Raw genomic sequence first — 25817 nt, forward strand, 5'->3', positions numbered from 1 at the left:
GATAAAAGGCAGGACTGCCGGTGCTGGACAAACCCTGCCCATTTCCCTCCCCACTTCTGCATGCACATATGCATGGAGATACAGAACACCAGCTGTTCAAATACTTCATTCAGTGTGATTTGAAAGACTCTGATCTCAGATAAGGCAGCACAGCTTTGTGCTGGAGTTACTCAGCTACAACAGAGATCTTGTGGTTTGCAAGCACATAACAATGTCATGCAGAGAGCATTTATTCCACCCAGAAAAAGACAATCAGCTCTGCCTACATCTTTGACTTCTCTGCAGCTTTTGCAGTTCCAAGAAATTAATTCAGTCTTTAGCTTACAACTGCCCATATCAGCAGTAATATTAAACAATTATTACCTCCTAGAAAAACACACAAAGGGAGCTGTTAAGCAACTAAGTGGCTACCTGCATGGAACTTGAACTTGGGTGCATCACCTGAATGGGATTCATACAAGTGCTTCATAGCAGCAATACCTGAGGCATGCATCACAATTACTACCTGGGCTCTTACCACATGGGCTTACTGTTCATCAGTAACAGGAAATTAAATGAGCTTTGCAACAGCAGACGTATTATCAAAGCTCATTCTTACTACTGCATGCACACTGCAAAATCAGTCGTCAAGATGCAAAAGCCTCTACTTCATCAGGAACTTAGCATTCTGAGTACTGTCTCACTACAGATGCCAAAGGGGCTGAGCTTGCTGTGTGACATGTCTTAATAAAACAGCTTCAGATGATAATTCATTCTGCTGCAGCATGACATTAAAATCGTCACACTCTTGTTTGAAGGCAGAGGGAAACTGCAGAAATCGACACTGTAGTCACCTGACTGCATATGCAGCGAATGGTGAAATTCTTAAAATTATTAAACTATCTTTCAAGAGGAAAGCTGTCCAGGGGTTTCCAATATTAGCATTAGGCTTAGTAAAGTCTGCTTAGAAGTGGTTAAAAGCGCCAAAATACAGTTTGTGACATGGATATGATTGAACAGAAGCATTCTCCAGTGTCTTTGCCTTTTTTAGACAGGAAACAAAATTAATTTTCAAGACATTGTACTAGAATTGTTTCAAGTTACTGTAGTACAAAGATATGTTTCTCTTTCATTAATAATTAATAATCCACATTTTAAAGATGAGAGAAACTGAGTCTTCCACTCTGAGAGCAAAGGATGAAGTTTTCTGTAACGTACAAATATATAACAACCAGCAAATTGAACTAGAGTGAAACTACGTTCAAGATATTGTGGAACATGCCAAGTACACTTCCGTGTGCATAATACGGTGGCATTAATGAAAACAAGGTTTTGGTTCTTGGCCTCTTTAGTATCAAGGAATACTTGGCAGAATTTCACTGCTTAATACCAACAGACTGCCAATTAAATCCTTGTTTCACTTTGATTTACGTGCTAACTAATGTGACTGAAACTAGCCATATAGACCATAGTCAGAAGGCCAAAAGCCTCCCAATGTTGCAACTGTCATTACAATTATCAGAACACTCCTGTCTTTCAAAAGACATACATACAATATATGCAGAATTATTGACTCCTGGAGGCCTTTTGTATGTCCCATCACTGTCAGTTGTGATTAACCTGTCCTTTTCTGCATCAGTCGGACTCCCATTTATCTGATGTCGCCGGCGCTGCTTGGGAGAACGTTTTGCACGAGAACTTAACAGGAAGAAAACAAAAAGCAGAGAGAGAGAAAAAGCAAACAAGACAAAGGTAATCACGTTTCTTTTTGCAATTTTTCTTCTCATCCCATCAAGGTTGAACTCCTCTGCCCATTCCCTCCAAGTGATCCTTGCCTCAGCCCTGTTTCTCTTCCCTTTCCCAGTCCCATTAGTTAGCCTCAAATCTCCGCTAGCTTGTCCTAATAACGCTTTCACAGGCAGCTCTTCAAACTGTCCCATTCCTCCCTCAAACTCTTTCCAGTGTCACCTCCCTTCTACAGTCATCCTTCAGAGTTGTCCATGCTCCAGCCCAACACCCAAGTGCTTCTCCAGGCCCCCCAGACCAGTGGCTGACACATTTGCAGTAGCAGAATGACCATGCTGTCAAAAAGGCTTTGTGCTTGGCATGTTGGGTTTAACCATACCAGGCAAACCAGCGGAGGAACCCATGTAGCTGAAGAAAAATCTACTTTTTATCAGTGCAGAAGCAGTCACAGGGTACCAGTGCTCCAGGAGCAAACTGCCAGTATTCATAAGCCCTAAACAGAGCCCAGGGAGGACTTTCTCTGAAAATACAAGGCCAGGAAAGAAGATCCGTGAGGCTGACAAATATGCCTCATTACCCAGAGGGAATACGTAAAAGGTTATTGCATCGATTTGTGAATTTGCCTTTAAAATTCAGAATCTTCATGCTTTTTACATTGTTCAAGGGTTTCCTTATTTTGCATCTTTTCCCCCCTTTATAAAAACATTATTTCTTGCAGGTTATATTTTCCATGTATCTTTTTTTAGTGCTTATATTGCAATTTTGATCCTTCTACACCACACGAGAATTACTCAAACAAATAGCAGAGGAAATACTAAATTGTTTTAAGACAGTTTTCATACATTTGGGCTTATTTATTGAGAATTCACTGCTAAAAACTTGTAAAAGAAAAATTTAAAAACAAAACATACTGGCATATACCAAAATAAATAAAAATGTTTAGAAGAACCCAAACCTTTTCACCTAGATAACTCAAATTCAACTAGTGATCAAAATGATTTTAAGCTCTGAAAGTTTAGAAGTACAGGTTTGATGTACTTTGGACATCTTTGGACTTTGACTCTAAAAGAAAACTGTTCTTTCGCACCTTTGAAATCCTTACCTCTTCCTGGGCTCTATGAAGACAGTAGGCACACTGCCTCCAGGGTCCAAGATCTTGTCAATCTGCATCTGTGCCTTGCGATATATTCTGTGCTGTTCTTTGGAGTCAACCACCACCACGTCGTCCACCACTGGAAATTCATAGTGCCCTTTGCGCTTGGCGCGAAGACGAATCTTATTGCGGTGATGCTCAATCTCAGATTTATGCCTCAGGGCTGTTTGTATCTTAAAAAAGGAGGGGAAAAAAGAAAATCAACTGCATTTTTCATTTGTAGTTTTTGCAAACAGAACTTTTTGCTGCTCTTCTGTAAACCTCTTCTCACCTCCCTGCCTGCCCCTACCTCCCTCCTCCACCTCCCTCTCTCCCCCAAATCTCTGAAGGATTAAAATAAGTCACACAATTTGAAAACACACTTTCTTTCTTTCTTGGATATTTTGCAGTATCCCCATTGTCTCCCCAGGTAGATGTACTATTATACACAATATGATTGCCAGCACAGCAGGTGTGTGCAATTAGGGAGAGGTGGTAGTTTGTTAACAAAAGGCAGGAGGAACACAAAAACCTCCTTCTGTCTGCCAGTAGTGACACTGCTCTGACAAAATAACACTAACCAGTCCAAGCTATATCTACCTTTGCTTGTCAAACAAAGATACATTTGATCCATAGCGTTGAACTCTGTCACCCATTCCCTTTACTGACCTTCATCAGGTAAGAAGCAAGAACTTAAAAAGCTAATTGAGCTCATAACTTGGTGCCTCTGCTGAGCACGAGAGGCTGCTATAAGCTATGCAGAAACGTAGCAGCAATACAAGGACCCAGGTCCCTAGAAGAACATGGCATTATCAGCTCTATGTCTTCTTGCAGGCTGAGTTTTCATGCCCCTCTCCCATGGTTTTTTTCAAATTCCCTGGAATGCATCTCATCATATGGGGAAAGCTATTCTAACACCATATTTTCAAGTCCTGGCCCAACACTCGCTGAAATAATTCTTATCAATGGAAAACACTTGGGCACCAGATCAGGTAGCAACAGCTGCTCTCTGCCTGTGCTGCACTAGTTCTGGAACACATCTGCAGCAGCAAATTAAAAACCAAATAAAAATTGATTTTTGCGTATTCTCTCATGAAAATCCCCCAAAAGCAAAAAAGGGACATAAGACAACTTAAATCTTTACATTTATAGTTAGAATTATATGTCTTCTGTCCATATAATCAGATTTCTGTTTTGGGCTCCTCTTGCCTATGTATACCAGATATATGTATTTACCTCTCTTCTGTAAGGTACTTAGAAACACAGTATCTTAATACCGTTAAGTTAAAGGTTTCAGTAATCTTCCACTCTGAACTATGAGAAGAGGCCATCTTACACCCAGTACAAAACCAAGATGCAGGTACATGGTACTGTCAGGCAGCATATGATGTGATTTTACAGCACATTACCTTCTCTTCCCCAGGCATGCTCGTATTCTGCTTACAGTAACCTAAGCCTCAGAGAAGGCAGGAAGTTTCTGTATGTTTACTGTCAGATAAACACATCAGAAGTTGGAAGCAATGAATGTGCTGCAAATTCACACCCCAGAATGTCTTGAGATAACTTGTTTATATAACCCACATCCTGAGTTGCTGAAAAGTCAAAAGAATGGTGTAGAATGAAAACCAAGGTGGACCAGACATTCCAATTCTCATTAACACAACTCTCGTAAGTCATGTTCTGCTGACGAGCAAAAGGGTTGAAACACAAGGTATCCTGACCTTCAAATTTGCTCCTGTCTCAGTGTTTAAGTTTTGGTTTAGACATCTCTTAAAACCAGGTCAGATTATCTCCCTGGACGGAAACAGGATTATTCCTGTACCTTGTCAAAATTCAACTCCTTAAGAACCAACAAGGAACTGATTACAAGAAACTGGATACTCTTCAGTTCCCTTGGCTGGCCATACAGTCCTCCACAAACATTCGAAGTCCTTTAAAAATACCTCTTTATTAATTTTGTTGGTCTCTGCTACTCGATCAGAAAGCACCGAGTTCTGAACCGGAGGCGCTGCCATTGGTTGCATAGCAATCAGCTGGATCTTGCTCGGGACCCGTCTGCTGGCATCTGAGGAACGCGACATCCTATCCACATGTTCGAAGATAGAGGCTGAGGAGTGTTGCTCGTTTCCACTGCTGGTCTGAGGAGGTCCTAAATCACCAGAACAAATACAGAGTAAAGTAGTGCTGCTAGGGTTATCTCAGTCAAACGTTAAGCTCTACAGATGCTATGCTACAAGACTATGCCATGTTTTCCATCTGTTTTTAATTTGCACTATAGGCCTTCCAGCTGATTCACATTTAGTGTACAACAAGTTTACCCAGTGGTTTGCAAATTATAAACATTTTTCCATTATATTTCCAGAAGGTGAGCTGTCATTCTTTATTTCTGTAAATCAAGCTCTTGGCATTTGTAAACCCCCAAAATCTCAATCTACTTTACTTCATAAAAAGCAGTTCAAGTACATACTGCTAATGGTTCCTCTTATCAGTACTTAAGGAGATGCAAATTCCTTAAATGGAGGTTCAAACAGCAATAGAAGATGTCTCACTGCAAAATGCAGTTCTTAACTGATAGGAGTGATATATGAACAAAACAAAAAAAAAACACCATAGAAATCCACAAAAAACACAAAGACTTTTACAGACATTTTACTGATTAAAGCTTTTAAAGCACTGTTTTCTTCTCTGTGACAGGATCAACAGTTCACATGGTAATAAGCAAGCTGCACAAATATTGCCATGTTGTAATTTGTTGAAGAGGTTAAATCAACTCAAATACAATCAGCAAAAGACATTATAGAAACCAATACACATAAAAGTTGCAGCCCTGGTCTTGCCAACAATTAATCACTTCAAAAGAAATGGGTCATATCCCTCAAAAGATTTGAAATCTGTAGGATCACCCCAGTGGTTTGCAGTTAAGCACACAGTTAAGTATATTTGGCCGGAGTTAGGCCTGCAACAGGAACTGTTATGTGGATTAGGTTTGCAAAAACTGTTGAGGACTTGGAAAATAACCTTTTGTCTTGTTCAGATGGTAACACTGCAAATTCTCAAACTGCTTTTCACCATGAAATATAAGCAATAAGAGAATGCTATCTTCTACACTGTAGAAGATCACAGTAGATGACTTGCTCCTTTGCTTCCCTCTTCTAGCTCAAAAAGGGAGCAGGAGAAGGAAGGAATGGTACACTTTATTATATTCACAGCACATTACTTTTGGGCTGGAAAGCAATCTGGCCACAAGCTAAGCAAAATTCTTATTTTTCATATTTCTCAAACTTGATCAATGCATTGCCAAACGTACACATTTATAAATCTTATGCATCATTTATAAATGTGACTTTCCTGTATAAGTGTCCTTAAAAAGGTAAACAGTTCCAGTCAAGGTCTGTCCCATATGTTTTGCAAGACACAGAGCCTAAATGAAATATATTCATCTCTCTCCTGTAGCTATTTATATGATCTTCACCATTTGTCAAATTCACAGCCCCATCTTCATGCATTTCTTAGAAGCATGCAAGCATTGCCTCACAGAGGGGCACAAGATATATTAAGTAGTTAGTGTGAAACCCTCAGAGCGATCCCGCAACGCAATGGAAATCTGAATTTCTGCATCCATCTTTCCTGTTTTCCCCATACATTATGTTTTTTCCAATCTTTCCATTCTAAAAGCAGCTCTCAAAGCTCACTGACCTCCAACCTAGATTTAAAAGTTGTTTTCATATTACTTGGTTAGCAAGGTCCAATATATTCAATTATGCTGAGCATTCACTCTGAATCTTTATAATTTCATCCATAACCTTTCCTTCTGCACACATAAACAAGTGCTCGGCAGAGGCCTCTTAGATGAAACTGTTCTTAAACTCATTTTGTAAAAACTGTCCAGAAGTCCCACTGTCAAATATTGGTAAGGCTATACAGTAACATTATATGTTACTTTGTTTTGCAGGAAAGACGCACACACACAAAAAACCCCCATAAGTTGCATCTGACCTTTAAATCCTCTCTGCGTGCATACACTGAATGTGTCTATAAATACAAACCAAGATGGAAGTATAGTGAAGTAGGTAAGAAAGCTGGGAACTGCACAGTGCTGTACACATACAACAAAAGGAGAAATGGTTTCTAACTCAACACATGGATAAGCTCCCTCAGAAGTTTTGACAGAGCAGAGTTCTTGTATTACACTATTGTCCATGGTTAGAAAATCTTCCTTATTAAAGCTATCAGATGGCACTAGATGAATGAAATTTTGATCTCAGACTAGACAGCTGAGGCTGAAAAATAATAGAGAGGAATTAATACCCAAATACTGGGCAGAACTTGTTTAAACAACAGCTAGTCCATATAGGTCACATGTCAGGATCAATGTTCATCACTGTTCCCTGGGTTGAACCTACTAATTGAACTGAAACATCACGAAAATTAATTGCTCTGCAGGAAGCTATGATTTCATATGAAAACCAATGAAGTTGGAGACAGAGGAAGGCTATTGCTTCCTGCACCCTCTTGAAATAAGAACAAGAGACACGGCAACCAAGGTGCATAAAGCTAATAAAAAAATCAGGTAAAGTTAGTGGGAATCTTCCACTGATCCACTGGTATTTGAATCATGCCACAGGATGCAGTTTCAGATAAATTTCACACAGTTTCTTTGTATCCCAATAGATTATGTCCCCAGGATGCAGCTGATGACTCTCATTAGTTACCTGTACAGACCCAACAATAGAAAGCATCATAGCCAGCCTTATATCCGTCCTTCTCTACTGTTATATGATGGAAACTGCTATCAGAGGATACAGTCCTTAATTTATCACTAGATATGATATGCATTATCAAAGACAGTGTTAGCTTTTCTCCTGCCCCATCTTTGCTATGTCTCAGTCCTAACCAGAAAAACACTAGTTCAGGAGAAAGTATTTGTGCTTCCTTGCAGGTAGCTTGTGTTTGTCTCAGGCTTCCAGTAAAGACACTAACAACATCTCTAACTTGTTTATACAAAGCTAGTTTCAGGACCAACAGCTGCCTCAGTTTTGCTTCTTTCACAGTGATGTTTTCCTCAATAATTTGAAAGAATTGGGAGGGAACTAGAAAAATGTGCCTAAATTGGATGACTATAATTTGTATTACTGAGAATTTTTTTATACGTCAATAGCTCAAAAGCAATTATGTTTTTGGAGACTCAGAAGACAAATCCTTCCACCCTTAAGATATAATCGCAGCTACTCCAGCAGCTCTATTCATATTTGTACTCAACTACCAGCTCTGGTTACTTACCCACTCTGTTTGGTCCTGACAACATACAGGAAAAAGAAGAGACAACACAGTAATTATTACAAATAATTCAGCTGGAATGGCAACTGGAAAAAAACACAGCAGTAAGATGATTGCATTTACTTTTGAATGAAATGCATGAACTTGGATCAAACTGCCAAGACTCAGCTGCACAAAAAGGGAGCTGAGTTTGCCGTTTAACAGAGAGCTCTCCGCAGACAGTGCCTCCAATTCTGAATGCTAAAAATAGTCCCTATGATTACCAAACTAGAAGCACCAAATGCTGACAAAAAAGTATATTTGATCCAGTATAGGCATAATAGGTAAAAAGGACACATTTTACACAATATCCTTGCTGCATTTGCCAGATAATTCAGATGCAGCAATAGCTAACACTTCTACACCAAAAGGAATGTTAATGTTAAACCTTACATAAAGTTTTAAGCCAGATGGAAAATGAAGAGACAAAAATGGAGTTCCCAGGTAAGAAAAAATGGGAGAGCACTAAATCAGGGCAACAGAATTGAAGTCAGATACATTGGAGCAACTCATAAATTGTCGTGAGATGAGCATAATTGTTTTCCTATATTTTTACTTGGACATGATTTCTGGTCCTTAGAGCAAACCTAAGGCAGTGAAAACATATATAGCATCGGTACAGTATCTTCTTTTTGTAAATTGTGTAAAGCACATATAACATACACTGCCTGCTGAATTATTAGGAAGTGTAACTTTCTAGTCCCATTAGCAGATCCTGTGCTTTGTTTTCTTACATGTTCATTACAGAGGAAAGCCTGCTCTTGCTCTTCCAGGAGTAGTCCACATTATGAAAGTTTAAGAATCATACGTTATTTAACTTGCTGTTTACTCACCCAAGAACTAGCAGTTTATATAAACTATCTTACATATTCCTCAATCTCATTTGTTCAACATAAGCAAAAACTGAAGATTGTCTGCTATGACCTGAATTTCACTGGCACTGCATTTCTCAGTAGGCATCTTTACATCTCAGCTGGTATTTCATGGAGTATGTGGAAAAACATTCAATATACCTAACAGACTGCTCACAATGTGGTCAATATTTTATTCTTCTCAGTTTCTGCTGCCATCAAAGCCACGTGTATTAAGAACAGATGGGGATATCACAAACTACTTCACCAGATATTCAGTATCAGAATTTTCTTCAGGAAGAATATTGTGATTTAAGGCAAAGATCTGGTAACTAAAACCTCAAGCAAGTAGCAATCCATCTAAACCTGAGAGGCTCTCAGAAAAAACACTTTGTGTTTGTGTAGGCACAGTTAACCACACACTTTTAAACAGGGGAAGAATTTATAATAATATTTTAATTAAAAAATGAAAGTGTGTTTGCAATGTTTTATCAACTTTTCAATGAAAAAAGCAATATATTTTGGGGTACCTCCAAGATAAATGGTGGCGGTTTAACTGGAAGATGGTTCTTTACAAAAAAAATTCACTGTTATTAATGTATTAGCACTGGATTTTCAGCTTTCTAAAGCACAATCATGAAGGAATTTTGATGTCTGAATTAGAACTTATTTGTAAAACTTTTACCTCTTTAAGTCTCACTTTTTTGAAGTTATAGTTACATACCCATGCTGTATCAAGTCCTGCTGTGACCTCTACTGCCCATGCAACTGTCTGCAAGATTGCTACCACAAGAGCCAAGATTAGGCTTAACTGGAAAGAGGTTTGCCAGGGGTGTGTGGGATAGAAAAGGAGAGAAGATTCATTCCTGCTAAGCCATTAGTTTCAAAAACTTGCTGGAATGAAAGGAATGTTTAGCTCTTCAGTTTCAACAGAAGAAACTAAACCAAAAAGGAAGAAAATTTTCTGCAACACAAACCAGAAAAATTAACAGCCAAAGATGAGTTTAGAAAAGTTACAGCACTAGAGTAACTCTTCAACCTAAGCAAAGCACTGCTTGTGCACACAAGAAAAAAAAACAGAAGTAACAAACCCTTCTTCACTGCTCTGCGTGGTTTACCCTCGTTTGCAGCAGTTGGTCTTGCAGTTTCTTCTCCTGTCTCTCTCCCACTGGATTGTTCACTTGCTGTAGAGTCAGCATCTGATGGAGAAACTCTGCCACAAACAAAAACCAAACAAGCCAACATGTATCCTAAGTTTGCAAAGGGGCACAGTTCTCACATGCAAAGAATCCTGTACTAAAGTATCCTGTGGAGCCTGCTTATTTTTTCCTCTGTTTATAAGTAAATTTATAATAAATTATCAGTTAGATATTAATTGTCATGATGTTACTGTTGTTGCATGTGAAAACTGACTGCAACAGGATTCACGTGACAAGATTATTAACTAATCTTTCCTTTAAATTACACTTCAAGAAAAAACTCTGCATTCATAAACAGCAGTTTACTTTTCAGACAGAAAAGAATTATATTAGAAATAAGAAACCTGCTCAGATAGTCTGATATTCAGACTTGCTAACTTGGTGTTCTCTTACTAACACTACAGGTCCATCTGAGTATTTTCCTAACTAGTTAAATGTAAGGCCATTAGAAATGCTACTTTTATGTTTTTATCCCATGCAGTCATGAGATTCTTAAAAACATCTGTTACCTACAAATTACAATCTCAGTGTTCATAATATTTGCAGGTGATTACAGAAAAATATAAAGAAATACTGTGATTCTCCCCAACAGAATATTTCAGCTGTAAAATTATTCACATAGTATAAAAATAGAAAAAATATATGGCATATACCACCACCCAGCTGACACCAAAGCCTGCCTTTTCACATGGGATCAGCCCTTGTGATAATGTCTCTAGTGACCATTTTGTCTTGTGAACATTCATACTCTGTTCCTGCAGGGAGTTAATCACTGAAAGTGTGCACGTGTCTGTGCATTAACCTTGTTAAGTGCAAGATTTGCTTGGGCTAGATGAATATCTGAACTAGTTACTGAGGCTCTTGGTTAAACATCAACCTGCCACACACTAAGATAACTATACCCAGCCAGACAAGTTCATTGAGAGTTAAAACTACTCCTTGCAGCAGGCAATGCTCTGAATTCAACTGCCCTTTTTCTCCTCCCCAAACAATGCACTGTTAACTGAACTCTGTTTTTCACTCTTTTCTGCAGGACTGCAACACTAGGAAGTCACATCCCAATTAAAAAAAAGAAAAAAAGCGGGGAAAAAAGGAGAATTGGTTCTCAGTGAGCTTACAGATTTGCACTATTTCATCTCTTCCTCTTTTCTAAGGTGGAGAGGGTGGGCAGACCTACTGTCTCCGTAACCTTTGTCTTGGTTCAGCAGAGTATAAGGCTGGAGTTCTTTTTCCAGATCTGCTACTGACGTTCTGTTTCACCTCATTCTGCTTTGTATTCCTTCATACTCTTTTCTCAGTCTAAATTATCATTAAGTAAATTATTGGAACATAAGTAGTGCTGAGCCAACATCAGTCATTAGAAGTGCTGAGGAATATGCACTTGTATCCTCTCAAGCCAAAACAACAGGTCCAGCTCTCAGCTGGAGCCTAAAGATGTCGTGCTTTCTACACTCAGTTGTTTTTCTTGTTTGTTGTTTTTTTACAGATACAGAACATGTACTCACATCACCACTATATTTCCTGGCATGCAACATACAGTCTTGAATTGCATTGTGATGAACCAAGTTCTGTATTTCCTCACAAAACAGAAAACAGCTAAAACCAACATAACACACTATGCTATCATTTCACATTTCAACTTCTGCCTCAGGGAATAAATGTTTTAAATCTCAAGCTGACATGGGCATGTCAGCATGTTAGGGAGATGATGGTAACATCTCCATAGTTAAGCCTAAAGGGAGATTTGCTCTTAAGGGAGGATGAGGGAGAAGAGGGAAATTCTCTTTTGAAAACATTTTGAAGTGTTTGAATTTAGATGCTATTAAAAAAAGAAATATCTTTGTTCCAAATTCGATCAATGATTCATTATTGTCTTCAGGGGAAGCATTAAAATGTTGGCTTCTGAAAATTTTTCCTGCTTCATTTTCTGAATTATTCTAGATGAAATACAGTAACAGCCTCAAGTGTAAATTTACTTCTTATACTATCTGCATGTATAGATACCTTCCCCTCCCCCTAAGTATCATCTCTGTCTTAGGCCACTTTTGAACTTTTTAAGAGAAACGCTTGTCCTTCTGATTTATATTAATTTGTTTTAATTTACTGAAGACACACCGAAACAAGTTAGCTAATTTTTCTTCCATTATTTTCCAGTTTTGCCCAACTTCCAATGTACCACTTGTAGTCTACTACTTGCAGGGCCTATAAGGAGTTAGGAAGACAGGCTCAGCATCTGGGAAAATGGAAACAACTGTACAAAGCCCGTGTGGGGAAGATGAAGCAAGGATCTTAGGACAACTGGGGCTTTAAAAGAAACACAGAAGGTTGAGCAGAGGAGCAAGCTGTGTCACAGAGACCTGCAGCTCAGGAAGAACCACCATTAGTTTCTTTCGAAGCTCATTCAACTCTGCCCTTGGTTGTTTTTTTTTTTCCCTCCCACTGTGCAATAACATATAGATAAAAGACCAGGGGATGCAGAACTAGAGACAAAGGAGTGCAAAAACATGAGAAGGGGGGAGAAGAAGAAGAATTACTGGAAAGTGGAGCACAGAGGAGATCCGCAGTGAGGAACTGTTTGTGACTCATCACAGCACTCCTCAGGGCTCCATTTTTTTTTCCCACCTATTACCTTCCCACTTACCCTTTTTTTCTTTTTAATGCACAGATCCTTCTTTACTGTGTAGCTCTGTTACAGCACCTATCCTGCAAACACAATCCTTTCTAGCAAGACACATTCACATAATTTGCTTATTGGAAAAAGTTCAGAAATTACTGCTGAAGGTTGACAGACACTTCTTCACTTGCACAGCTGTAAACTATCACTCCTCTTCCTGACCAAAGCTGGTTTGCTATGAGAGCAATCACATTACCACAAACAAAAACACTCAGGCATCTTCTCTGAATTTTGGGAGATACTGCTTATTTCTGAAAATTCCAACTTATACATACATTGATCACTATTAATATTATTGAAACACACTGCTATTCGTCAATGGATTTCATTTGTTTTTAATCACCCGTAGCCTTTGTAGCTAGAGATCACTACAAAAAGAGTGCATCAGAAAATACACACTTTGGGTTTCCACTAAACAAGCAATGACTTGACTCCAGCTGACCTACCAGTGTCTTAAATACCCCTCTCAACTGGACATGTTGCCTTTAAGAGAAAAACTGACAGTAAATTCTCACAACCTTGTACTAATGAGTAGTGAGGCATAACTCTGATGGCCCACTAGAAAATGCAAGTCCAAGAGCTCGGAACAATTCTTTCCACCGAAGTATTTTTAAATACAGTCATTGCCAGCCATTAATAAACTGTCATCTACTACAATTTATTTTATGTCTATGAACTGACCTCCCTCTGTGTCGAACAGTCTTTGAAGGCTTTGAGGAAGTCTTGGATTTCGGGCTTGGCACATCTCCATTTTCAGATGGGGTAGTATCCTTAATAGGTCCTGGTAAAGGAGCTGGCTCATGGATAATCAGGACATCATCTTTATTGTGCTGGCCCAGATGCTGCTTAGCAAAATCAAAGCCTTTTACACTGGGGGCTTGTAGCTGTGAGAGAAGAACAAAGACAAAAAACAGGAACCATGAGTGACAATCAGTACAAAGGCTTTGGTTAAGATCTGCAAACAATGGCCACTAGGAGGATAGTCAGGCTATGGTAGTGTCAGGAATGAACACGAAAGCTGCACGGAAAAGCAAAATAAACCCCACGATTCTGTCACATTACTTCAGTGTAGCATACGCAGTTTAAAACTGCAAATCTGGTAAAAAAATAGGCTTCTGTTGCTGCTACATCTTTTCCATCTATTTCTTCAGATTTAATCATTGTGTGAGGAGCTTTCTGTGTATTTATGAGTGCAAGGCCATAGACACCTGTGCACTGACTGAAATGGTTACCACTGCCAGGTTATCTTTCCATTTCTTCCAGTCAAAATGAGTGAAATGAGTTCAAATAATTTGAGTAACATCACTGCTGATCTTCCTCATTTTGAGCTCCCCAAATCTGCAAGAGTCTGGGAGTGCTTGTACAAACACCTAGTTCATCTGATGAAAGATAAACATTCTGCAGATTGAAGTTATATGACAGACTGGCAATGACTTTTCAGCGAGCATAGATGCTTCCAGAAAAGAACTGAAAATCTAGCTCTTAGGAATTTCATACTGAATAGACAGAAAAACATATAAAAGGCTTTGGAGTTTAGAGAAATTAGATACTTATCCGAGAGATCTTATTAAGGGATTATGGATTCAATGGGCGTCCTGCTTGAGAAAGACACAGAACTGGGCCTTTCATTTTCATAACTGTATTTATAAAAAAGCTAATCTCACCTTCAATGACTTGATTCAGACTTAATTCAATGAATCCTTCAAGTTTCAAGCTCTCCTGCTGATTTTGGGGGGCTTTGGAATAATTAGAAATTCTGAAGAACTAATTGAGAGATAGTTTTTCTTCAAGTCCCACTCAATTTTATGTAGGTCGGTAGTTGAAAGTAGAATGAAATGTTGACAACTCCAGTTTTCAAAGTGCATGCACATACACCCACTGCACAGCACACATAGAAAACCCTCTGTGTGTTCCTAGAACTGATTTCCTGCAAAGTGAAGAATGTGTTGGAGTGTGTTTATGGGTGCGTCAGGTTCCAGATGTTTAAATGAACCCCCTTTCATTAGGCTTGGCATGCCAACATAGCTAACTACAAATGGACTTGTCTGATATCATGCCAAAGATAAGCTTGCCTATGGAATATTCTGAAACAATCTCTTCAAAATATTTTCTCAGTAAGCAAACATTTTCCAAATGGTTCTTAGAAAGGACGTTATAGTAGAGCAAACTGCCTATTTAGACCAGTAGATGGCAATAAAAGCTCTTCTGTAAAAGCCAACAACTATATCTAAATGGTTGAGACTTTGGAGTTCATTTCTCAAAAAATGAGTAAGCTTATTATTCGAACAGATCTGGATGTCTTCCACTATACTCCATTCTTCTTGAGCTTTACGACAGTCCTTCAATTCAGCATTATGGGTGATTCAATTATTGAATTTATGTAAACAACTGTAACCACTGATTCAAAAAGGCACTGTTAAGCTAGACCAGGTGAAGGTTTCTCCATTTTTTGAGTCATAGCCTTCTAGTGAACCTTTCCTCAAAGTTCTCCCCCTTCAGAGTTGAATCACTGTCTTCAGGATCTTGCTCACTTAAAAAAAAACACCCCAAAACTCCATGTCTTCCCCATTCCAATACTTCCGAGGAAGAACTTTTCACTTCCACTGTCAGAATTATCATGCCGGCTTGCAGCGCTTCAATTACTGAAACTCCTCTTAGTTACCCCTCCTCCACCTCTGATCTGTTTGACATTATATCTATTCCCTTTGAAGATATTCCCGTGTGGGACACGTCCTCTGAATCCCTTCAGTGGTTTCCCTTCTTCTAACCCTTTCATACTCCACCTTCATACCTATACAGCCCTGCTGCTGATGACTTCCTCTATTGCACTATATTCCCCTCCATTGCCTCCAGCCCCCTTTGCTCCAAACATGATGAGAATCTTCACCACGTGCTGGGCACAATTCTTTCCCAAAAACATTTGGTGGTGCTCTATCCTTTCCTAAGCATCCTTGACTTGAACTGCAGAGTCCCTACTGTTTTTTCAATAGTGTGACAGGTGGCGTGGGCAAGGACAACTGAAGAGACAAACATTCTAGTAATATTGGAATTACTAGTATGGTTTTATTAAGATTGCTGCATGTCTGAAGCATGCATTTCAACATATCTTAGAGTTAACTCTGGCATACTGGGTTTGTAAACCCTCTGGGGAGTAAAACAAGAAGCAAAAATATAAATTTTTAATCTTTTAACTTCGAATAGTCTTATTCCTAGCTGCAGTCTAACATAACCTTTCGTCTAAGCACAGTTATGGGAACAGATATATTTATGTGTACATGTATGTACACCATAGCATATGTATGCACAAATGTTTATCTGCAGACAGACCACACAGAAGCTGAATTAAAGACTGTTAGTATTGCAAAGACAAGCGCTCAGACTGTAAGAAATGGCACAGTTAAGATGGTCTGAACAATCAGAACTGGATCCTCTCGTGCATAGGCGTTGCAATGGAACCTTGAATTACAAAATCATAAATTCAGTTCTTCCATAGGAACCCTCTTGCTCGCTCCCACCCTGCTGGATCCTGGGCATAGGCTGGGCCTTCTGCCGTTAGTAAAAGTTGGGTAGAATATGTTATTCGTAGAACCAGGATACCCACCTCATTTCATGCAGAAGCTGGTAAATGTGTAGTAAAAGAAGGAGAGGATGTAAGCATCAGCTTTTAATGTACAGCTCTACAGAACTTATATCCGCAGAACAGGTATAATCCTATGAGAATTTAATTGGTAAACCTCTAACAAGTCTCTGTCAATCCCATGCAAACATTTTTCCAAAATTTTAAAACTTAGTCAGAAATGGCCAATTCCCCACAGAATGACCAAAAGCATTTGCCTCACATGAAACAACCTTCTGGTTCTGTTTGCTTTCCTTCCCTACCCTGCATGCCCAAAGGCTGAGAATATGCACTAGAGCTTCTCCAAAACAATTTTTAAAATTTGGACAGAGCACACTGTTTTCTCTTAACCTTATTCTTTGAAAGAAGCTCTTCTTACCATCTTAAAAAGATTCAGCATGAAACTGATGCTTGAGTGGAAATCTTTGGCCTGAATGGTTCAAATCTTGCAGAGTTCTGTGCAGCCAAATAATAACATTTCTAGATATCTCCTGCTAAAAAAGCTCAAGTTGTCACTAGCAGCTCCAGCCAATATATGAACAGTATGAGAGACTATACGCATGTGCACATATGCATGTTTGTGCATGCAAATGAAAAAACATAGTAGAAAAATAAAATGTGAAAACACATACACAAAAAAGTGAACCTAACTGAATATGAAAAGATGGTTCTCAACAAAAAAAATTTAAAATTACTTATTAAAAACAATACCCATTACTTGAGAAATAGAAATACTGATATGATTACTACTGCAGAAACAATACTGACAAAAACCCACTTTGTTTTCTTAAAAAACCCCTACACTTCTGATACCTCACCTCTTAGACCATGGCAACATTATGACTTTAACTGAGAACTGATGCTAACCAAAACCTACACTTCCAGTGAAAAGTGTCTGAAGGACACTGAAACACAACTCTGCTTTCTGCAAGAGTAGATGGTCAGATCACAGACTCAGCAGAACAAATGAATAGTGTTGTTCCAGATTGAAGAGGTTTCCTACGTTTCCTTATGAATTTCTGTGTGCCACCTGCTGCATTCCTTTTCTTTATAGCAAGTTACATAGTGTAACAGATTGGATAACCTCTGCTTATCTTAGGACAGGTAGTCAGAATACCATGTGTGGATCAGCCATCTACTACTCATAAATTAACCACCACCAAGGAAAGAATACAATCTCTTAAGAGTACATTTGTGCTGATACCGCTACCTGTTCAGGTGCTGAAACTAAGCCTCTTTTTACCAGCCTCAAGTGCCTTTACCTAAGCCTGTACAAAATCAGTATTACCAAGGATTTCTTGTTTTAAATGCAAGCTGTTAGAGAAGTTTTTTTTTTTTGTTTTATCTTTATGTATTTGTGAAAGGGAAAAGATAAACTATTTTCAAGCTTACCACCAAAGTGAACTTGCCTAAATTACCATATTTGTAAGACATTACATTATTATACAGATGCAGAACCTGCTGAAAGTTAAGGGGAAGATGATTTCAAATTGGTAAGTCAAGACAGTGCTTTAATTCTATTGTTACATACTGAATAAAAAAAAAAAAGTATTTGAAGCTCAATTTGTAGAAAAACCAAATCATTTCTGCATAAGCCTACAAAGTCTGTGCACCTTGGTCAAGACTTATTCCACGAAAAGAGCTAATAGTTTCAGTACTGTTCAAGTCACAGAAATGTAACGTGGCTGCCAATATATTGTTTTGCTAGATGCAGAGACACACCAGGAATGCCAACAATCTGTTTTCTCGAGAAAGCAAATACCGTACACACAGGTCAGTGAATAATTTCAGCAGAAAGCAGAGGAGAAGAAATACAGATACTCAGTGTTCTTCCTGTAGGTCATAAAAACAGCATTTGAATTTGGACATAATATGAAGAATAATGTATTAAGACAATTTTCTATTGATTTTATACCACAGTCTTGCCTTGTTCCTTTTAGAGATAGACGCATTGAGCAGAGGCTGTTAAAATACATTTCTAAGGACACAAAGGAGCTAAGCATGATTTCAAAAATAATACTTTAGTGTTAGTACATAATCTATGAACAGGGCAGGAATATCTGTAAAGAAGTCCTGCAGACTTATGACCTTACTAACATGCTAGCACATGGAACGCTACAAAAATACCAGGATAAAGAAACTTTACAGAATAAAAATATGTTTTCAAGTCTATGGTTTAAATGCAGAAAGGCAATGGGAATCAGTGTTCTTAAAATGAATGTGGGTTGAAGATATAAGTCAGTCTGATTTAGGACGGCTTAAAACTATTAAACATCACAAACTGCCTTCCACAATCTGAGATTCACACCACCAAACCCTTCTCCGTATTCCCAGTGCACCATAGCATAAGTGTGAATTCACTGCATTACTCTCATGATGCACCAGTAAGGACAATTATTTGCAGCTGCTAGTGTGCTTGCAGGGGTGGTCTTGATTTTAATCCATTTTTTTCCACCATGCTTCTACTATCCCATCCAAGATGTCACCTACTTCTTCCTCCCACAAAGACCATTCATCCATATTGTTTGCAGTGACCGTTCCATAAGATATTTAAACCACCTACCAATCTACCCATAAATAAGAATTTAGATGTACTGAGGCATGTTCACCTTTCTCAGTCTCATTTTCCTATTCAGCTCATTCTTCTAATATCTTTCCTACCTCCTATCCACATAAGTATACCCTCTCTATTTTTGTGTAAATTGCTGTCCTTCAACATAAAACCCTTTGGAATCATAGCCAGGGACTGCCTGTAAAGTATGCATACAAATTATACATGTGATTCAATAACAATAATGCATATCTGAGTTAAGACACAAGAAACCTTTGTTGATGAAAAAAGCATATTAGAGGATCACATAGAAGCAGAGTTCAGTCTCCATAGCCTGCCTCAAAATACTGAAAAAAGACTCTTTTGTATTTCTCAAGGTCTTTTTGTACCATTGACACAATTCCCCTATGAAATGGGATATGATGCAACCAACTTTTGCCATAAGCACAAACTCTTTCCTGGACTACTTTAAAAAAAATAAAATACTAAGCATCACTGACAAATGTGCAGAGGGATCCTTCACTGCTGCTGGTTTAGGAAATGTTTTTAAGCACCAAAACAAAAAACGTCTCCAATTCAATTTAAATACCTTCACTTATTACTGTGTTTGGATGTTAAAAGAAGTGTATGTGAAATGGCAGTTCACTATATTGCCTCTTAGGTAGGATGCCATCACCCTCCCATTACAGCGGTGTTACAGCCTATACCCTCTATGGAAGCCTCATCTCAAAAAGAAGCAGGATTTTGAGATCTGAGGGCTAAAAAGAGGGCTATATGTACACAGTGCTGCCCGTTTTCTCTCATTGGACCAAGTACCTCTTTATACAAGTTACGTCTCACATTTGTCATCATAACAACACTTCTGTCAACTATCACCGTTATTGGGAATAGGTAAAGCAGTTAAGCAAACGTCCCTGCAGAGAAGAAACGTGCTTATAGTTGCATGAGTTTCCACCATCAAGTTGGAGAAAAGTAGTGCACAGTATAGCCAGCGCTGGCACAGAAAACCAGAAGAAGCTAGTGTACAGCCTCTGGTCTTCCCTCCCTCCTCTGAAAAGTCAAAACTGTGGTTTACTGCTCAGCACCATACAAATAGTAAGTAAAGCAGGAATCCCACAAAAAATACCACCTCAGGAATTTTGCTCCTGGAGTAGGATTAAAAACAAATAAAGAAACCCCCAAACTTACAAAACTTTATAAAGCCTGAAATTCTCAAGACACCTGTTGTGAAATATTTTCTTAAGACAGATTCTTCTCGTGGATTTTCATCATCCCTCTTCTCCTTTGTGTGTTTCTTCCTGCTACACTAATATTACCGTGACAGCTCAGTAAATTTCACAAAATACAAGAGGGATCATGTTGTTGAAAGCCCATAACTCTGAGTACATATATGCCCACAGGCTACTGAGATAACTGCTATGACAGGCAGAATTTTGTGTCTGCATCACACACGGTTTTAGCCTTCCTTCTTAGACAGAAACGCCGCAGGGTGGATACTATCTTAATCATGGTTTGGTAAGGTTCCGTTGCACACTGGTTGGATGAAAGCGTCAGGAGTTAGTTAGAAAAAGATTACCAACTTTATAGGATAGACAGGTCACTCCCGTGTCTCAGTTCCACCAGTCTTTTGTCCATAAATTATGTCAAACAATTACTCCTCCAAGGCCACGTACGCAACTCCAATATCAACTGCAACCTCTAAGAGAGGTAGCACAACACACACAAAAAATTATAAATTAAGGAAACTCTTTTCTCAACTTGTGAAGCAAAAGAATACATTCATAACATGTCTCTCACCATTTGGACAGAGCATATATACAACACAGTCCAGAAACACTTCCTCTCTGCAAATAATGAAAAAAAGTGCTAACAGACTTTTAAGATGGAGCATAGGCCAGCAATTTTCATTTATTTTTGTGCTGGTATTTTGTTGGGTTCAGTGACTTAAACATATTTATTTATCTATAAAGGATTTAATGCACACAGAAAGAAAGTACATTCACATACACTGCAGAAATAATCTGCTTGCTGAACTGAAGCTACAAATGAGTAGCAACATTAAAACCTGAGGCAACAATGATTTGATGCTGGCCCATTTCCTTGTTCCCAAAATAGCCAAGTTCTACAGTAAACTCTCTATCAGCTTTTGTTAGGAAAGACACAATTTATTTCCCCAGTATTAATCTAGTCTCAGCAGTCTATTATGTTTAGGATAGTATAAAGTTTATCTGTATTTTGAAAATGGATTCTCCAAAAAACTCCTTTTCAAAAGTAGCCACTATGTAAACCTCACTCTATAAATCCATGGGTCACCTACATTTTGAATAGCATATTCCGTTCTAGTCTCCCCCTCTCAAAAAGGATGGAAAAGAATCAGAAAATGTTCAGCCTTTTCAAAGGCTAGCAGTTGGTGCAAAGGCCAGCAATTGGTTCAAAGGCCAGTTCAAATGAAGGAATAAGAAAACTGGAACTACTCTGTCTGGAAAAAGAGATGATAGAGATGACAGAGATCTGTAAAGTCAGGATTGGCAAGGAGCAAGTGCCTAGGAATCAGCTGTTCATTGTCCCCTCCAATACAAGGATTAGGGAGCATCACAGAAGACAAAGAGATGGCATGAAAAAAGCAAGATGAAACAAGATAGAATCATAGACTCATAGAAAGGTTTGGGTTTGAAGGAACCTTAAAGATCATCTAGTTCCAATCCCCTGCCATGGGCAGGGACACCTTCCACTAGACCAGGTTGCTCAAGGCCCCATCCAACCTGGCCCTGAACACTGCCAGGGATGGGGCAGCCACAACCTCTCTGGGCAACCTGTTCCACTGCTGCACCACCCTCACAGTACAGAACTTCCTTACATCTAAGCTAAATCTACCCTCGTTCAGTTTAAAGCCATTACCCATGTCCTATCACTACATGCCCTTGTAAAAGGTCCCTCTCCAGCTTTCCTGTAGGCCACCTCTAGGTACTGGAAGGCTGCTGTAAGGTGTCCCCAGAGCCTTCTCTTCTCCAGGCTGAACAAGCCCAACTCTCTCAGCCTGTCTTCATAGGAGAGGTGCTCCAGACCTCTGATCATCTTGGTGGCCCTCCTCTGGACTTGCTCCAACAGGTCCATGTCCTTCTTATGTTGGGGGCCCCAGAGCTGATGACATAGTTCTTCATATAACATGCTGTGGAAGTCCCTGTCAGCAGCTCAGATGGGTTTAGAAGGACCAGACAAGTTAATGGAAGAGAAATCTGTTGAGGGTTGCTAAATATCATCACTTCTAGAGAAAGTCCCTGAGACACAAATAACTGGAGGCTGAAGAGTTACTCAAGGCAAAGCGTCACGTGTGCTTGCCCTGTTCTTCGCCCCTTCTATAGGCTTTTGCTTGTGGCACCTGGGCTAGCTGGCCTTTTGTTCTTGACCTCAAGACAGCTACTCAAATGGTCATAAAAAAGCAGATGGAGACATTTTACTTTTTATATTTATCAGTATACACAGTAAATTTAAGTGTGGTATTTCATTTCTACAATTTGTGAATAGTTAATCCTCACTACAGAAAAAGAGTTCCTACAAAAGAGATCTTGCAGTGGAATTGCCATCAGAGAAATGTATTGTTGAGAAGTAATTAAGATGTTCAATGTTGTGTTCCTTGTTAGAATCCAGCTATTGACTCTGAAGCAGAACCTGTATGCCAATTCCAAAAAGACATCATTTTGGATAGTTAGTCAAGGTTGCTATTAGAAATGAATGATATTTTTTATGCAAACAGTAGGCACAGACATGAACCTCTTGCAAAAACTCATGTCAGTTTTCAAGTAGTTTTTATAAGATTGTGTCAGCTGCCTTTCTTAACATGCGCCTCTTTTGACTGGAATTATTCTGCAATGCAGAGCTGTTGCCTCGACATTATACAGATGAACAAAAGCATTACAGGATGTCAAAACATCACAAGAATTCTTCATATCAGGAGCAGAAGCCTAGTATTTAGCCTCCAGCAGGGCTGGCCTCTTTGATCCAGGGAACATCCAAGAGGTAGTCTACTGAATACACAATAATAAGCAAAACTCTCAATTCAGAGGTCTAAAGTTACACCTGACACATGAGATTCAGATATCAGATATCCCTGCTTGGGGGTAAAAATAAAAATCCACACAAGGCCCTCTCAGACATCTTACAGAACGCATGACTCATTACCTGTAACTGTGAGTGACACACGGAGGTCTGGCTGGCTGTCAGAAGCAGCACAGATTAGAGCAGGCACGCAAGGGCTGGTAATGGTCCCCAGGTGATTACACATTAGCTGAGGTTTGCTGGCACAGGATGCAAATTGGCAGCCCTCCAGCTCTGGCACTACTATCTGTGCTCAAGGAGAAGGCGCGGTACTGTACGCATTGTCCAAAGCTTCGTGGGGACTGACCCAGCCCACCTCTCCCACGCGTAAACACACAGGAGGGACACTGAGCCAGAGACACGTGCGGCCTTTAAGAACCATAGCGGCACGCAGAGGGCTCCAGAGAGGAGCGAGTTCTGGCTGGAGAAGTAGGCTTTTCCCCCGAGGGTTTTAGGATGTGCCCTTGGAAGAACGAGGAACTGAGCAGGCCACTCAAACTTAGCACTGCAAAGGCATTGACTTCAGCATGCCCAGCATTTGCAGGAGAACATCCATGACCACCTAAATCAATGAGCTTGTCCACAGATCTCAGATTCCTGTCATTAGGGCAGGGAGCCTTTCCCTGAGTAACTGTTTAGAGCTGAAACTACCTCTAAAAAGTCCTAGCAAGGGATTTGACTTTTTTCTCCAAACACTTGTACACAGCAGGGAAAGTGAAATTCCTAGTGAACTACGTTCCATTTTAATTTTTGGATGTCCGTAGAGAAGGAAATAATATTGCCAACTCTGTTTCCATTACAGATAATATGTAGAATGTTTTTTTTTACTCTCTGTGGAAGAGGAAAGGGGTTGACAGTGTTTTCACACAAAAATGTCAGTAGTCCAGTACAGAGCAGAAAGACTGTTTGGACATTAAAGACATTATCCATTTGGGCATTATCCATTTTTTTCATGAAAAAGAAAAATAACCCATGGCAAAAATTCTATTGCCCACAAAAGGCACAGCTCCTTGCAAGAAAAAAAAAGCTCAGGTTGGGACAATGTTGCGGTAGATATAAGGCAATGGCAAGAGAGAAAATCCTGTAATGTAAAAATGCTACTTATGCATCTTTTACTTCCAAAAGCAAAGACACCTTTATCTAGTGCAACAACCTAGATCACATCAAGGTCAATTTCCAGTAGGATGCTATGCCTTACAGAACAAGTCATGAATACTTGATGTGCCCTTTAAATACCTTCATTCCACCTCTTGAAAAGAATCATCCTTGCACAGACTAATGAATCTTGCACAGAAATTCAGTGCTCTGACCTGCTTCCTTAATACCCAGTATAAAAAGGGTCCAAATAACTTTGATCTAAGCATGTTTTCCCATCTAATCTCCAGAATGAAAAAGGTAACCCAATATTTTTCAGGCGTTGTTAATCCTGCTTTGAGGCAGAGCAATGGATTAGCTAATCAGTCTCTGTGAGATTTTTTTTTAATTATTATTATTGTTACTTCATCTTCAAACCTGGTTTTGCTAGCATCAGTTCCCACAAAAGTTTTCTTTATTATGTTTTTCTGCTTATAGTCACTGAAGTACCAGACTTTGGAGACTAACCAGAAGTAAAACATCCCTTAGTATTGTTTGAAATCAAGCCTTCTGTACATATTCTTTGCAGAAGATAATATTATGAGTCTTTTCAAGAAGAACCCATACACCACCCTCTCTGCAAAACACCAATCCTGTGATGAAACTAGAAGGCAGATGAAGAGAACAAACTGGTAAAGTGGCATGGTACATCCAATCTGCAGAACAGCCCTTCGCTGAATACAGTCTACACTGCCCATGTCACCACCTTAGAACAAACATTATCTTTGCTATTATCTATACTATCATAGACTCATAGAATGGTTTGTGTTGGAAGGGACCTTAAAGATCATCTAGTTCCAATCCCCTGCCATGGGCAGGGACACCTTCCACTAGACCAGGTTGCTCAAGGCCCCATCCAACCTGGCCTTGAACACTGCCAGGGATGGGGCAGCCACAGCTTCTCTGGGCAACCTGTTCCACTGCTGCACCACCCTCACAGTGAAGAACTTCCTTACATCTAATCCAAATCTACCCTCTTTCAGTGTGAAGCCATCACCCCTTGTCCTATCACTACATGCCCTTGTAAAAGGTCCCTCTCCACCTTTCTTGTAGGCCACCTTTAGGTACTAAAAGGCTGCTATAAGGTCTCCCTGGAGCCTTCTCCTCTCCAGGCTGAACAACCCCAACTCTCTCAGCCCATCTTCATAGGAGAGGTGCTCCAGACCTCCGATTAATTTTTGTGGCAATCCTCTGGACTCGCTCCAACAGGTCCATGTCCTTCTCATGTTGGGGGCCGCAGAGTTGAACACAGTACTCCACATGGGGTCTCACCAGAGTGGAGTAGAGGGGGAGAATCACCTCCCTCAACCTGCTGGCCACACTTCTCTTGATGCAGCCCAGGATACGGTTGCCTTTCTGGGCTGCAAGTGCATGTTGCCAGGTCACATTGAGCTTCTCATCAGCCAACACCCCCAAGTCCTTCTCCTCAGGGCTGATCACAATCCACTCATCGCACAGCCTCCCCCGACCCATGTGCAGGACCTTGCATTTGGCTCTGTTGAACTTGATGAGGTTCACATGAGC

At 39.6% G+C, this 25817-nt stretch overlaps 1 protein-coding gene across 4 annotated transcripts in view; it reads right to left on the bottom strand.

Moving 5' to 3' along the window:
* Positions 1-25817, bottom strand: part of KIAA1549 (KIAA1549 ortholog) — a 152090-nt gene that overhangs the window by 15787 nt on the left and 110486 nt on the right. For 2 of the 4 annotated variants that reach the window (XM_049822185.1, XM_049822189.1), the window contains exons 11-16: positions 13579-13781; positions 10116-10237; positions 8138-8152; positions 4801-5006; positions 2828-3051; positions 1533-1677 (exon numbers count right to left, since the gene is read on the bottom strand). In XM_049822185.1, coding sequence (XP_049678142.1) covers positions 1533-1677; positions 2828-3051; positions 4801-5006; positions 8138-8152; positions 10116-10237; positions 13579-13781 — 915 coding nt within the window. Of the gene's footprint in view, positions 1-1528; positions 1678-2827; positions 3052-4800; positions 5007-8137; positions 8153-10115; positions 10238-13578; positions 13782-25817 lie in introns of all 4 variants that reach the window. The other 2 variants (XM_049822190.1, XM_049822188.1) reach the window with 2 other exon arrangements.

This window comes from Accipiter gentilis, chromosome 18 (genome assembly GCF_929443795.1).
Source record: "Accipiter gentilis chromosome 18, bAccGen1.1, whole genome shotgun sequence".
In the NCBI taxonomy this organism is placed as follows: domain Eukaryota; kingdom Metazoa; phylum Chordata; class Aves; order Accipitriformes; family Accipitridae; genus Astur; species Astur gentilis.